At 36.3% G+C, this 16,040-nt stretch overlaps 1 protein-coding gene across 1 annotated transcript in view; it reads right to left on the reverse strand.

Annotated features, from left to right (window-relative positions):
* NBEAL1 (neurobeachin like 1) overlaps nucleotides 1-16,040 on the reverse strand; it is a 71,060-nt gene that overhangs the window by 15,685 nt on the left and 39,335 nt on the right. Inside the window, exons 19-38 of the mRNA XM_054381365.1 lie at nucleotides 15,437-15,605; nucleotides 14,618-14,751; nucleotides 14,321-14,480; nucleotides 14,121-14,223; nucleotides 13,242-13,398; nucleotides 12,525-12,683; nucleotides 11,916-12,075; nucleotides 11,479-11,567; nucleotides 10,014-10,592; nucleotides 9,306-9,481; nucleotides 8,784-8,937; nucleotides 7,392-7,520; nucleotides 6,419-6,724; nucleotides 6,160-6,309; nucleotides 5,338-5,495; nucleotides 4,523-4,647; nucleotides 3,583-3,709; nucleotides 2,811-2,959; nucleotides 1,859-1,992; nucleotides 849-950 (exon numbers count right to left, since the gene is read on the reverse strand). Coding sequence (XP_054237340.1) covers nucleotides 849-950; nucleotides 1,859-1,992; nucleotides 2,811-2,959; nucleotides 3,583-3,709; nucleotides 4,523-4,647; nucleotides 5,338-5,495; nucleotides 6,160-6,309; nucleotides 6,419-6,724; nucleotides 7,392-7,520; nucleotides 8,784-8,937; nucleotides 9,306-9,481; nucleotides 10,014-10,592; nucleotides 11,479-11,567; nucleotides 11,916-12,075; nucleotides 12,525-12,683; nucleotides 13,242-13,398; nucleotides 14,121-14,223; nucleotides 14,321-14,480; nucleotides 14,618-14,751; nucleotides 15,437-15,605 — 3,420 coding nt within the window. The remainder of the gene's footprint in view (nucleotides 1-848; nucleotides 951-1,858; nucleotides 1,993-2,810; nucleotides 2,960-3,582; nucleotides 3,710-4,522; nucleotides 4,648-5,337; nucleotides 5,496-6,159; nucleotides 6,310-6,418; nucleotides 6,725-7,391; nucleotides 7,521-8,783; nucleotides 8,938-9,305; nucleotides 9,482-10,013; nucleotides 10,593-11,478; nucleotides 11,568-11,915; nucleotides 12,076-12,524; nucleotides 12,684-13,241; nucleotides 13,399-14,120; nucleotides 14,224-14,320; nucleotides 14,481-14,617; nucleotides 14,752-15,436; nucleotides 15,606-16,040) is intronic.

A 16,040-nucleotide genomic window follows, 5' to 3' on the forward strand; every position in this document is an offset into this window, starting at 1 on the left:
AGGATAGCATTGGAAAGTGAAAGGCATAGGACTAAGAATGATATGGAAGGCGAAATATAATTTCCCTTTGATTCAATGACTACAATTCATTGAAATCACATCCCTGGCTGATGCCAGTACTTCTTTCAAAAACAGACAACTATCAGCCTCAGAATAAAGAAGGAGAATAAAAACAGAAACAAAAGAAACAAAAAGAAGGCAGATGAACATGTACTGAGGAAAAGGGACCACAACATCAAAATCCATTAGAGCTCTAAGGCAAAAACTTTTTTATAAATCATTCTCCCTTTGGTTTTTTGGTGCAGGAACTCAAATAACACTGTCCTTGGGCCTTTGCTCCACTATTGTATTTTAAACCAAAGAACAGACACAGCTGTGCTCAGAAAGTCTACCTATAGTGTGATGGACACAGGTGCTATTTTCTCCTTGTAAATATACAATGTGACAGCTTTTATTAGGGAAACAAATAAAAACTGAAGTAATTCCAATATCTTTAAAAGTAATTTGTAAAGCTTCCTCCCTCAAAGAAAACAGTAATTGTGGCTTAAAGAGATGAAAGACAAAACCACAGTGACTACCTTTAAAAGTGTACCAAGAGTAGTTATACAAACATTTTGACATTATCCTTTACAGCAATATTATTAATTTTCTTAAGACCATATTTCCTGCCTAATCATCACACAGTTTTTGTTGAAAGCCCCACCATGCAAAGGTAGTGGGGAAAATTATTTGCACATGTAGTAAAAGAAGTTCCAAAATGGTGCACTCAAGATCATGGACTAAAAACACAAGCAACCCTGCTACAATTTTTCCATTCTTGTTGGGCTATTTATACTGAAGTCTCATACCTGCATCAAACCTGAAGCTTTAAAAAGTTCTTGTGGAGATCTAGTCCCAGATATATTTGGAGAACGCAGCGACAGTATTCGACTATATACTTTGTTTCGTACCTGTTAGAAAACAGAATTAGTAAAAAAATTATTCTGGAGATTGAAGATGACAAGCAAACATCTTCTCTTCTAATTAAAATATGAAATAAATAGAACAGTTACACTTTTAAACACTTCTACCTCTTGCTGCATAAATCATGTGGTCATGGATGGATGCGACATCCTTCAGTTACAGAACACAAAGACAATGTTATGAAATTTTGTTTGGGTTATTTTGTGTACGTGGATCCTGCACAGAAAATCATTGTTGCCAAAGAAGATTTCTATGAAATACTGCTGCTGTTCAAATAAAATTATACCAATGTCTTCCCCACAAATCTATTGCAAAGATTTATTTACTTAAAAAAGCCCAAACAACCCACTAAAACAAATCACATAACATTTTAGAGGAGTTATTCATAAACTAACCTACTAGTATGTAAGTCACCCTAGGTTCTGATATTTATCTTAGTCCCACATACAAAGGATCACTCTCATTATCCAGAGAGGGGGAAAAAGTTCACTAATCCTAAACCATACAATATAAAAGTAGTAATGATTTCCAACCTTGTGATAAAAGAGAAAGTCTCCTTTGGGTTTGTAATTAATTTGCCTAGCATATTTTAAAATATGTGTGGGCTTCAGGCTATTTAGATTAGTACTGATGTAATATTAGTTGAATAATTGTTCTATATTATAACAGACAGAGTCAGGAAAAAGAATCTTGTTTTATCCATCTTTTCACAATTAATCAGTTTCTAGATGCCAGACTGAGGTTTCCACAGCCTACACAGGAGTTTCCATAATGGCTATATCCAGCAAATCTGTTGTTACTAGTGTTACAGTATTACAAAAGACACCAGACTCCAATCAATGAACTTAACACCTGTGCTAAGTATGTAAACGAGGGAAATATGGCAAATCCGTACCTCCTTATTGAAGTTGAGGAAGTAATTGGTTTGATCTGTAAGGAAGATTTCCAAAGCTGACCTCCTCAGGTTGTACCGACGCAAATGTATCTCTCGAATTTGGGAAAGGTGCCATTTGAAATCAAAACCTACTCCTAGGAAGACCACTTTGATTATTGACTTAAACTATATAAAAAACTGCTCATAGACATAATGCATTTATTTTCAGTCATCACAGAGTTATTCCTAGAAAAGGTAAATATTATGTAAGGTTTGATGAACCATTTTGCTAGGAAATTATTATAAACTTCAGTTATTGTTCTGCTGAAATACAGGCAACAGGAAATAACTGATGGAGTGTAGAATTTGGTTTTGCTTTCTGATCAAAGACACATTACAAATGTATTCTGAGAACAAATATATAAACCAAAGCCACTGTCTTTCCCAAACAGGCTCAGATAGAAGCTTTTACATTTAGAATTCCCAAAAGTCAACTTCTGGATACACTGGTTTTGAAAATTTTACCATTATTTGCAAAACAATTCACTTTTCTCTTACTCAACTGTATCTATTCTACTAAAGTTCACTGAACTTATATAGATGACATATATGACTACTTTTTACTCATTACTACTGTTTTGTAATCAGTGTATAAATGAAGCTTTTTTCAGGCAGAACAGGAAGGTGCCATTTAAGCAGCAAATTAGAGATAATGCCTTTTTTCAGTCCAGAAATTAAAAAAAAAAGAATTACCACATTAATTAAGATATACTAAGAATAGCGAATCAATGTAACAGCTCAGCAAGTATAATTCCAGATTCTCTATTCTGAAGGGATCAGTCAGCTACTGACAGCCAAGCAGAATATTAAGTACAAATCCACAACTTGCCTCTCCATAATTAGTTTGACCAAACTCAGTCTACTAAAAACAGAATGCTGAACTACACTGTAAAGATATACTGATCATGCTCACCTTCCTCTTTTTCAGTGCTATTGTCAAAGAAATAGATGTGCTGTGTAGTGATCTCCAGCCTGCCAGGTATCACATCAATTATTGTAATGAGTTCACAATCTTCAGACATTATTAGCTTTTCTTTCTGGCTTTGCTCATCTTTCTCATCCCTACAAAAACAGCATTAGGTGTTACAGGGTTGGGTAGATTATACAATTACTTAGGTACGTGGTAAGAGTACAGTGAAGAAAAGAATCAAATTTGAATGGCTGCATTTCAGCAGTATAGACATACATAGATTCACTCACATCACATGTCCAGCTACTTGAGTGAGGCATTTACCATCTCCCCACTGTGCCACACCAGCTCCCCTCCACATCCCACCCCGCCCCATCACAGAAGCGACATGAAGGAAGCACAGCAAGACTTCTCTCTGGAATGGTCTTGAACACAGGGAACTCTCTATCAGATTAATGCCAACCAAGCAAAGATCCATGCTATGCAACTGATGGTAAAGGTGATGGTCCTGGCATTTATGGACAAGCACTAGTTTCAGTCCTCACAGGGTCGATTGCCACTTGAGAATTATAGCCAACATACATAGCTGAAAAGCCTCAACAATTCTGTAGCTGCAGCTTCAGACCAACTGTGAGCAATGAATTAATGACGTATTGGATTATTAAGGCCAAAGAGTGAGGGAAGCTAGCTTTGTTGATCAGCTCCCTAAGGTGTTTACCATTCCTTAAACCTAGCATAGGAATAAATTTCCATTATTTTACTCTGCTGTACTTACAAATTTGAACTCGCTGCTGTGTCTTCTTCTGGCAGTTCAAGAACATCATCTTCCAAGTCACTTACTTTCACCTGCTTCACCACCTCCAGAAGTAGTGACTCACTAGAGGGCTGTGTCTGGTGCACACCTATCATAAATAAATAACAAATAGACTCAACTCTGGAATTATTTTGCTACAAACCTTTAGTAAATCTAAACTAGTGAGTGTATCTCTTACTGCTGAATCAGAGTTTTAACTTCTTAAATACTTTTGGGGGGAGGCAGAACACTAAAAATACTTCCTGAAATACCTATATTTCAGATCATAATAATTTAAAGGGGCAAACATGCTGCAAAATTTTAAACTGAATTCTCACATGGACATTTCCAATAAAATATTTTGCAGTGTTCTGCCTCACATTGTTAAAATGTGCAGATTTCATAGAAATACAATGCATTTGGGTTTTGCTTACTTAGGTTTACAAGAGTGTTTTGGGGTTTTTTTGAGTCTTGATATACCTAACTTAAAAAAAGTTTATATTACTAATTCAGCTCTTGGACCCACTTTTGAAACAGAGCACTTCATATGTACACACTTTAATCATGAGGTCTGAAAGTTTTAAACAAATACTGCCTGTTTACTCTGATCTGTTTCTTTTCCATTAAAAAAAAATCATATGCAAGGAAACTATGTGAGTGCTTATTTTAATTTTTTTAAAATAAAACAAACAATAAAAAACTCATTTCAATGAATGCAGAAATGAATTCTACTCAGTAGGAAGATGACGTCTGAAGTCAAAGCATAACTCTTATGTTACACATTTTACTATAGAGGAAATACAGAAAAATCAAGATTTAGGTGTCTACCATACACTGATGCTTAAACACAAAGACTAAATGTGTGTATCTTTCTTCAGCAAGGACCGAAGAATCCCAAGTCAAATAGCAAATACAACTTTACCTAAATTATCTCTCTGGTCACTAGCATCCTGATGAGAGTTGAAGTTGTAATTCTGCACTAGTTTTAGTCTCATACGTGAAAAATTTTCCACATTTGAAAGTTTCCAGTGAATAGGATGCTGCTTCCTAGGAAAACAAGAATATTCATAAAAACAGTTAAAAGAAGGTGAAGACCTATGTGAAGGAACTGATCACGGAAGAGTGAATGTTTAGAAAAATACAAAAACCACAAAAGCAATAAACTTTATTTTAGTTTTATATTTCATACTGCAGCTCCCATCAGACTAAAGCACTTTGAAAACACTATGTATTTTCTACTGAAATACTTCAAATTGTTTACACTTTCAGTTAATGACAATTGAAAAGCTAAAATAAATAAACAAATATTTACCCAGAAGTTCCCCAAAAGCTAAACAGGCAAAATACACTTTTTTAAACTGAAATTAGCTTCATAATACAGACTTTGAGTTTTTATGTAATGAGTCTATTTTTTGTTTTCCAGTAGAACCACTGACCTATAAGAGCTCTCAAAAAGTTTTTGCAGTCACTTTATTGATAGCTAATTTTTATTTGCCAAGAAATTTTTTTGGGAAAGAACATTCAGATAACCATCTCAGCATTACACATCAGACTTTGGATTTTCATGTAGAGTAATTAAACGCAGAAAACATTATAAAAGATACATTAAATATTAACTTCACATCTCAAGAATGGTCATCAGAGTCAATTTGACAAAGTTCTAGATATGGGAAACTGTTAGACATGTGACCAAATTCCTTCTACACATTATATACAGTTTAAGAACTTCACTCTTACATTTCAGACCAAGGACCACGTTCACAGAGCAAGTAAAGCTGGGCTGCTCTCCACTGTCTCAGAGTAGCTGTGTGTTGACTATTAAGTTGCTTTAGCATACTGTTGTATCGCAGATTTTCCTGTCGAGCTTTTCTGCTGAATGGTTCCACAAATTGCTCCTGAAAGATCATTAAAAATAATAGCACTAGTATTCTAGAATGTGACTCACATTATATTGTTCCCTAAGCTAATCGAATAAAAAAGACTTGCTACAAGAATCCTTATTAAGAAGGGATAAAGAAAATAAGAGAAATACAATTGTGCTCTATTTGCTATAAATACTTAAACTGAGTCTTAAACTTATACACAAAGTTCAGTTCAGAAACAATTCTTCCCCATATTAAATAGGAATTATTCACTGTTTCAAATGTTTTCACTCTTTTGAAATATGGTTAAAAGCCCCAAAAATTTAAAAAAAAAATCACATTGGCTCATCTCACAATGGAGATGATGTCTTAATAATTCAAAACACACATCAGAGTGAAAGAACATCCAGCTTACAGGTAAACATAATTCTAGGTTGTTATATTATGAAGAAGGCCTACAGCCCTAAAATGACTCTGCTTATCTGCTTACAAATAAGACTCTTAAATAGAAACGTCACAACTAAAATTCGTATCTACAATTTATATAGTCACACTGCCCATAAAATCTTAAAACAATCAATCATCCACCCTGCAATCACTTGACACAGGTTTTATCCTGGAATTCAGTTTCTCCAGCTCGCAGAAAGCAACTCCTGAGCTAGTTCTAAGAGAAACTAGCACTCAATCCAAGCCTTACCTGAAATTTAAGCTTACTTTCTCCTCTCTCCCGATCTCTCATATGCATGTTCACCATAAATGCTTCATAGCAATCCTTCCAATAAAGTGCCATCTGCTCATTATCATGTCTGAATGAATTCTCTTCATACTGCTTCATATTTGGGATAATCTAGTTCCAGCACAACAAAACAGAAAGCACAATGGAATTTCTGAATTTATTGCTCTGCTTTCATGGTTAAAAAGAGAGGGAAATCGATACAAAAGAATCTACGACTTACATATTTGCCAATATAAACCTGCCACTCATCAGAGCTGCAGTATTCTTGGAAGTCCTCAAAGAAAGATGGGCTGCCATTGGTAGGAGGCAGTGAAGGGAGATGCAGGTTCATGAAAAGAAGTTCATAAATCTTGGATACCAATGTCCGAACAAGGGGAATCAGAAATGAGTAAGTCTCTGTTTTCTCTTCAATTGATCTACTCAAGATGCTTTCCAGCTTCCCCAAGAGGTAGCATGCTTCAGGCTGACTCTCAATCACTTTGGTCTGAAGGAGGGTGTTTAGTTTGGCTGCTGCCATAGCACAGACCTAGACAGACAAACAACGAAAAAATTAACACAGTCCTTAAAATAGTAATTTGTGATCTATCTTTTCAGCAAAGAAGTATGTGCATATTCTAGCTGCATCCCAGGTAACCTGAAGGCACACACATATGCCAAATACAGGCACTGATCATGACCAAACCTGAGTCAGCTGCAATCCAAAAAGTCACGTGGCTGCATTAAGGCAATGCCGAACCTAAACTACAAACCCTGGCTTTACTGAAGAGCTCATATTCCAGATACAGCTCTACTAACTTAGTTTGAAATGTTGACCTGGCAGAACAGTCCAGGCTTATGTGCAATTCATGGATGTAAATCTGAGCCCATTCTATAGTACATGTTTCTACCACAGAATACATTCACACCAATAAATGTATTCTATGAGAGAAATAAAAAGTCACGACTACAATCACTATCTTAACGCCATTAGCACCTACATAGTCCTGCCTTCAAACAGCTTGCTCTCTACATCTTCTGCATTCTCAGGAGCTGCACACTGACAGAACTCTAGAGTAAGTTTGGAAGTTTTAAGAACCATTAAAACATCTTCTCTGTAGAAGGGCAGACTGCAATCAGTCTCTCCCCTATAAACTACAACAGTTACATCAATATGCACTTAAAACACAGCCTCTTTGCAGGAATTTGCAACAAACCTGTAAGTTATCTTGTGCAATGAATCCAAGGAGCACCTGGACTTGCACCTGTGAAAGTCTGACTGCTTCTAGGCCAGCAGAGTACCACACTGACAGGCTGTCCATGAGGGTCACCAGTTCTTCCAAGAGCTATTGTAAAAACAGAAGATTTGCACAAAATAATCACATGGCAAATGGTGCAATTCACTACCCAGAAATGTTTGCTTAAAACTAATATACTTGGACAGATTCCCCAATAAATTACTGAAATGTAAACCCATTCTTTCGTTAAGCTCAACAATCATGGCAGACTGAAAGGTGTCCTGCTTCAAATATTGAAGTGGTTAAAACTCTTCTCAAGCACAGTGGAGGATAATTTATGGGAGTACTGTTATTCTCGATTCAGAGCTGGTAATAAGCACAGCTCTCATTGCTCCAAAGTTCAGATCTCATTTATTAGATGTCACAAAGCTAGTTTGCAACAGAAGGCAAAGGTTTTTATCAATAGGACACTTTAAAAACAAACAACTAGAAGCTTCAAGATTTATCTGTGTTTACTTATAAGCAGGCATTCTGGAGAACAACTTAAGAATTACTGTGTTGATGACTCTTAACATCATGCTTATTTTTCAAAAAGAGTAGTCTTTAGAAACCTGATTTTTAAAGGATTTATCACGATATAGTGATAGTTTCCATATAATACCTCTCCCCTTACGCCTTGAAAAATGGAAGAGTAATGACAATTCAGATAGTGAAGGAAGCAAGACCATTGCCACAAACTGTATAAACGTTGAGGCAAATTATGGGTGTCTACGACATAGATGCCGAGAAGACAGAAGAAACGTCCTGATGATAGAAAGCTTCTTTACCCTACTACTTATTATGTTTGCTAGTAATTTTCTTCCTCAGAACTTGTTTCTCACTCTGATGTACAAAACAGAGCTATTTGCATATGTACACACAAAATCATGTCTGAGCTCCAGTATTGGTCAAAGCCCTGAGGTGACATTTCTCAGCTTGCAGCTGAGAGCAGCGTTTTGGCTGATGTTTCATTCAAGACACATGTGATGAGTCACACGTGCTGATAAATAGTGCAAAATCTGCTTAAGCTACAAGTGACATAATTTCCTTAGCTCCTACATTATCTGAATATTTGCAGCTCTGAAGAGACCTGGATTTTCAATAAAGAACACCACCTACAGGCCTATTTCACTTGCAAAATTAACTATATTCCCTGTAGTAGGTATTAATACTTTCTTACTCATTCAGGGGCAGTCTAATCCACTCCATCATAAAACCTTGCTCTGTAATATTTATAGTTTAAAAACATATGCCTAGAAGGCATGACACCTGATAACTTTTTCATTACCATTTCAGCCCATATACAGTGCTTCCATCACGTAGTTACTATACCTTTTCTGTCCACAAATTTGAATTAACTAGTCCTTCTGCATGCAGGAAGTCTTGTACAATTAGCAGGAGCCTGAAGGCATTTTCAGCATGTGTAGGGAGAGCTTTTGAGTCTCTATTATCAGTGACTGACCATTCTAACATCTTCTCCAGTAAGCTGCATGGAAAACAAAATCCCAAAGTAATTATTACATGTTCTAAGAGTAAGTGGCTTTAAAAAAATCCAATTAAGTATTTAATTGAATCTCTTAGTCTGTAGTGACATAACTGCTGTCTTCTCCATCAGCCAATGAAGTAAAAGAGGCTGAGAAGCTCATGAAAGCAGCAACATAGTTTCAAAACCCACGACCACATGACACTATAAAATAGGTAGCAGAATATACTTTTGACAGTATGTGAAAAGAAAACAAAGAAACATACACCTTGCTGGGAAACATTCACCCCTTCTCATTAGTGAATGCTCCTTACTTCCTCCATTTTTCCTCAAAAGAGATCAAAAGACCCATCCTTGAACCATACACTCACTTGAGTTTTATTTCGTCAGATGGTCGCAGCAACTCATTAGATATCCCCAGTTTGGTCAATGCAGAAAATACCTGTCCTCTCTCAATCCAAGCAGCATCATCAGATTTTTCAATTCCTTTCCACATTATACACAGTAGGATGTCTGTAAGTAACTGTAGGAGTTCATTATCACCCCCCTACAAAGTAAGAGAAATATTTACAAGCCTGCTGGTCTATAAACCTTCAAAATGTTTCTCATTCACCACTGTCCTTATGCTTGCATGTTTCAGCATTTTTGGGAAGTCTGCAGTCCGAAGTCCAAATAAAATACAGGAGAATGCAAATATAAGAGCCTGTGGCTTGTTTGTATGTTGTAATACATACTGACTTGACATCATTATTTCAACCCGCCCTTTAGCTACCCTTGATTTTTTCACAGCAAGTCTGCTCTATGCTACCTCTGGAAGATAAAGGATGTTGAAATATGGAAGAGAGGGGTGAAGTTTGTCATTCTTTCTTCCTATGTTTGTGATGGCTTGGGAGGTTTTTTAACATCAAAGCTATTCCAACTCAACACATTATAAAAGGAAGTACTCCTGCTTCCTATAAATCTGTTGGAAGATGCAAGGAGTTAAAAAAACCCAGAAGACAATAATTATCCATCAGATATTAAAAAAAGGAATTGCAGACATCTGGGGAAATTAACCACAGAGGGAATGAATTACTTACTCCTTGGGTTTCAAATAAAGACAGATCAGCAGTGAGGCCATCATTTACAATGCCCAGCTCTTTGTCAGGCTGCCCAGACAATGGTTTTGTGGTCTCTATTGGCGATGGTGTGCTGGGCTGGCTATCTGTCATCTGATTCACAGTATCAGCCAATTCATAAGAGTCAACGCTAGACAGATCTAAACTCAAATGTGAAGGATTACTGTGCCACAATTCTTGCCGGTCCTCTGATCTGAAAGACATCTCTGCTGTGGATGCATCTTCCAGTGGCATGACAGAGAAATGAGTGGGTACATCCAGGGATTTGTTGTCTTCTAAACTCCACTGATCAAACAGACCATTAACAGATGCAAAGCTGCCAGTTTTGTCTCCCTCTGTTTTATTGGGTTGATGTTTCTGAAGCTCTTCAGCAGGAAGCTTTTTTTCCTCTCCTCGTGAGCAATCAGCCCTGTTCTCTTTAAAACTAATCCGCACCTCTGAGTTTTCTTTCAGGAACAGTCTAACCAAAGTGTCCTGCCAGCCCAGCTGCTGAGAAATCTGTTGTGCTGCATCCAGCTGGGAATGCAAAAGGTGCAAAACCTAAGGAGAGAAGATAATGCCATACTTATACATTAATTTTACCTTGTAAGACTATTCATTCTACTGTCAATTAGACATTTTACAGTCTTACAGCTTTTATGCCCTTTTTAACCTCATAGACGAGCCATAATCAGTTAAGAAGTAAACAAGATACAAATTAATTTTTATGAGAAATACATATTTGAGGGGGGAAAAAAGAAAGTTAATTGTCAGGACTGCGGAAGAAAAGACATTATCAAAGCATATTGGCAAGTCCTCACATTTCATCCACACTGCACCAATTCCTGAGAAAATTACTTATCACAACAAATAATCCTATAGAGCCACTGGACTACAAAACCCCCAAAATCTAGAACAAAAAATATGCTTGGTTAGGAACTATTAAATAGCTAAAATTAAGAAAAGTGCAGTATTAACTGTTTACCAATAGCATAGATTACCATTTCGCTATTATGACACTGAGAAGTCTTAATAGGTAACACAGACCTCCATTCAGTGCTACTAATTCCTGTGAAACAAGCTAGACAGAGCTCAGTTCAGGAAAAGTCACTATTTTTAACTCTCTTCCCTGCATCCACGGCCACTACTTTGAACCAAAATATGTTCTATAAGTTAATATTATTAAGAATCATGGCCTTAATCACTCTTTGAAGAAACTCAGTAATTCAAGGAGTCTATTATCTCTAACCTGCAGAAAACACAAATTATTTCAGAATCATGAAAGAGACTCTGCTTTTTAAAAGGACTTGAATACACAAGATTCATCATTCACACATGAACATAATTTTTAATTTAAATCATTGCTAAATACAAGTAGCATACAAGTAAATAATTAAGATATCACAGCTTATGGGCTTAAAGGACTGCAGTTTTAAAGATAACTAACCTTTCTACAGATAACCACCCTCATGTTTACATCTGATCTATGAGCCAGATGCACTACAGCTATGAGATCTTTATAGTTCACAGCAGGGTCTGTAGGAGAGAAAGAAAAAATAACACAACTGATATCACGCAGGAGAATGTAAGAGTTAAATATCAAAACTGCTTCAGAGTTCATCTCTACACTCAGGGGTAATAAAGGAAACAGGCTTCTAGGAGCTAAGAAAATGCTGTCTGAGACTCCTGGAAACTTTGGATAAAACAGTTCTGGCTCAAACAAACAAACAAAACCAAACACCACCAAAACAAACAAACAAACAAAAAACCCCACATTTTTCTCTGAGTAGCACCAGGTTACTAATGGCAGACACAATACTTGCCAATTACACAATACTTGCCAATTACACAATACTTGCCAATTACACAATACTTGCCAATTACCTGCATACAGAACTTGGTTAAGAAGGTTTTTAATAAGAGAAACAGGAACTGGTGATTCATTCAAAAGGAGCCCCAGTCCAGAGTATCCCACTTCTCTAAGTCTCATACGGTGCTTACTACGTTCATAAACTTTAGTACATTTCAGCATCTCTTCCAGGATCTGCAGAAAAAAAGCACACAAATGCAAAATAAACACAAAGGAGGACCCAGATCCCTTGAACTTCATTGTGTGTGATATCACAGTATCATAGTATATCAGAGGCTGGAAGGGACCTCAAGAGATCATCATGTCCAACCCCCCTGCCAGAGCAGGATATATAACATGATGGTCCACTTTTACAAAGTTTCCTTTATAAGTTAACTCAAACAACACAGACCATGGACTCTTTTTTTTTTCTTTTTTAACAAAGATCCAAATACTTCAAGAGAATACTAATTTCACTGTGAATATGGCATCTGACAATGAAATTTATCTAACAGAAGAGAGACCAAAAAATTGAAACTCAAATGATTAGGTCTCACCAATTGCATTCACCTGTGCAGGGAGAACACTGGAAAACACCAATCTATGTTTAACTTGATTTAAGAACATATAATACAATTCATTACCTTAAACACAAGTTCTCTAAGCCTGTCAGAGTATCTTTGGTGCAATAACAGAGCATAAAGAGTATCAGCATTCCCTGGTTCAAAAAGTAGTAAGAAAAGCTGGTCTGGGGTTGGGCTGGAATGAAGCAGGCTGAAGAGAACATCCAGAATTCCACAGAGCTACAAAATTAAGACAACTACATTAATTCACAGTTCATTCAGAATTCATGCTCTGTTTGGGAAAGATTTTGTTGACTTTTAAGTTTTACCCTATATTGAGAAGACATTGTGTCTGCTCAGTATTACTCAATTTAAAATTAGATCTTTTTGGATACATTTTTCTCTATATAGAACACATTATTAAACTATAATTTGAGCTACAAACCAAGTTCAAGTTCTGTTCATGTCTACAAAATAGAGACTACATCCTTACAACTTTTGATCAGTTGAAGTCCAATTAATTATTTTGTTATGGCAGTATTATACATTATATGCTTTCTGCCCTCCTCAGGGGAAAAAACATAACTGGTAAAAGTATGGCCACCTGTGGAATACGTTGTCAAGTTACGAGTGTGCTTCTACAACCTGCCTCAGCTACAAATAAACTGAGCAACACATCAAGTATTCACTTTTTTGAATACCTCCTCTTCTAAGCACACAGGACAAAATTTCTAAATATCAAGAAGCAAAATCAAAACAAGTGCAGTTTAAGCTATTCATTTATGCCGTATTGGATACCTGCTCCTCTTCACTGGTGGCAGCTATGTAACCCACAATGCTCTGTATTTCTTCATGTGTTCCACCTTTGCTCAGGAAATACTTGATCAATCCATAGAGGGATGTCCGTATTGTCCTCAGGTCATCAGGAGCCAAATCACTGTCTTTACAGCCACTCCTATACACCAACAGACAGGAAAAACAACCTAAAGAAGTTCTTCAACTCCTTAACAGCAATTTGATTATGCTAGTTTTGCAATTTCTCCCCTACCAGGTATCATTACACAAGCTATCAATTTTTACTGAAGTAAGGCAACTGAATAGCAATAAGCAGCAGTAGATCAGACTTACCAGGTCTATAAAAGCCCTGAAATGTAGACTTGGACTGATCTGGATACAGGTTAGGATTTCAGGTTCCCCCCTCCCACCCTCCAAAGGAAAGAGTAAAGTATCTAGGGAATCTTCCTCAATGACACAACTATATTCATAAGCAGATATAAATAACCAAGAATGAAAGCTAGAATTCCTTAAAAGGTCCTATTTAAAATTCTACAAGGATATAAAAGAATTCAAAATGCTAAACACTTCCTCTTTTCATAATACTAATGATCTGTGACTTAGTTTGCATTGTTGATAGCCAGGCCTTCAACTTCGTAATTCTATTGACTTTTCCATGCATTTCCAGTATCATTAACATAAATTTATGTAGTTCTATCACAAAAATTAAGGAAAAGTAGAAAGTCAAATAGAAAAAAAGTGTGTAATTTTGAAAATTACATCAACCACCAGAAGCTAACCTGCAGTTTCATTTATTAATTTTTCTCAATGGGATGATAGTGAAAAAAAACCAACAGCCAGATTCAATAAATGAGGAAGAGTTAGAAGAGGTAGAATTCATACCCATAGTAAATCCTGAGCGTGTCTAGAAGAAACTGTACACCATATTTCTTTCTGAATAGTCTTCTGCTGTCTTTGATGATTGTAGAAAGATATTGTATATGCCCTACAAAATAAAATTGTCTGTTAGAACCTTGATAAAGACTTATATCAAGTGGAAAAGTTCTTTGTCTTTGTATAGTTGCCCAAGTCCAAGGACTCACCAATTCTGAAGGGGAAGTCCCCGCTGTTCCAGATGCTGAAGTCAAAAAGTAAATGTTGATACATCTGTTGCAAAAGCTGCATGTTCTTTTCTACTGAGACTTGTTCTATCAACAGCTGTACAGCCATCAATACATTGACATCCATTAAGTTGCTTGGCACCTTTTGGAATAACAAGAGACGTTAGCACTCAAAATATCAAATAATCTCGTAAACTTATTTTTTTCCAAATGAAATTGAGTTTCTTTTCTGTTCAACAGCAGTGTCATTACTAAAGGATGTTTCTCAAATTTGCTCACCTTTTGTAACAAGGCTCCTAGGGTGGCAACTCCATGGGAGTGAATGAGATTTTCTTGATTAACATGGTGTCTCTGAATGAAGTGTTTTATCATCAAGATGAAAGTTGCAACAATGTTCTTCTCCAGGCGTGCCTCTGCAAAACAGAGCAAAAACCTCATGGTTTATTGTTGGATCACTGTAGAAGAAGTAGAAAGGAAGAAGCAAAATCAAGCACATGTCTCACTATTTCCTAAACTTCTCAACTCCTTTTCTGTTTATTCCCTAGCTGTAGGCCATCTTCAGATTTTTCCAGTGCAGAGCCACAGACATTTCATGTCTCTCCAGAACAAAGTTACCCCAGTCCTGACTTCAGTTGCTTTCTGACTCTGGCTGTAGGTTACAGACAAATTTCTTCTTCAGTTACAGCTTTCCACATCTGTTGTTGGAAAGACTTTGTGTGACTGACCCAGCACTCAGGTTGTAGAAAAGCTCCTCCTATTGATATTAGTAGGTTTTGCACCACATATAATTTCTCAAAATAATCAGAACAAAATAGAAATTTTAAAACTGCATACTGTTACACTAATGTACTAGTAAATCAGGAGAAGAAAAATAATGCCATTAAGTATAGCTATATTTGGAATATATTAGTAAGTTAATTTTGCATAGTAGTGATCTCCTTGTATTCAGTACCCATGTCAGATAACAAGGAAAGCCTTTCAGCTTTACATAGGTTACTCTGGAAAAGCCAGACCACAATAAAACAGCTTTCTATCATTCACAGGAAGACTTTAAAAATCAAGATTAAAAATTATTTCAGTTCAGCTGTACTTTCCTACCTGAAGCCTTTGTGGATGACAATACCACCCAGTCTCCCTCTACAGGAGTGACTGGCTCTGGAGGTAGAGTTTCCCCTTCAGACTTCTCAGGAATCTGTCCACCAAGAAAACTGATCTGCTCCAGTAATGGAAACAGCACATTTACTCCACCAATGCAATTGATCATATCCTAAATCAAAAAGGAGAAAAAATGTAATTATAAATAAAATCCCCTGAAGTACGTAACATACATTTACTCCAAATACAAAGAATCTTACATAGTGACAAACTAATCAGAATGATTAATCGCAGGCCACTTTGAAACTAGTTTATAAAACACTGTTTGACAACAAAGCTTCCTAAGTTTTAGATGCTACAATTACACACATTTTCCTGTCAGCTCCTGTTTTAAAAACACATTTTTACATTTCCTCCCTTCTTCGCTCATATAAATAGGGGAAACTGAAGGAGACAAACCTTAGAAAGGATCTTTTGCTAAACATATCTGGAAAACAGTCAAAATGTTTTTTTCCTGATTTCTAAGCACTAAGAAAAAATTATATGTATCTCTTCTTAAATAACATTTCTGCAAATTTTTCAACTTCAGGCAGCTAACTTTTTTTTT

This window comes from Indicator indicator, chromosome 5 (genome assembly GCF_027791375.1).
Source record: "Indicator indicator isolate 239-I01 chromosome 5, UM_Iind_1.1, whole genome shotgun sequence".
Taxonomy (NCBI): Eukaryota; Metazoa; Chordata; class Aves; order Piciformes; family Indicatoridae; genus Indicator; species Indicator indicator.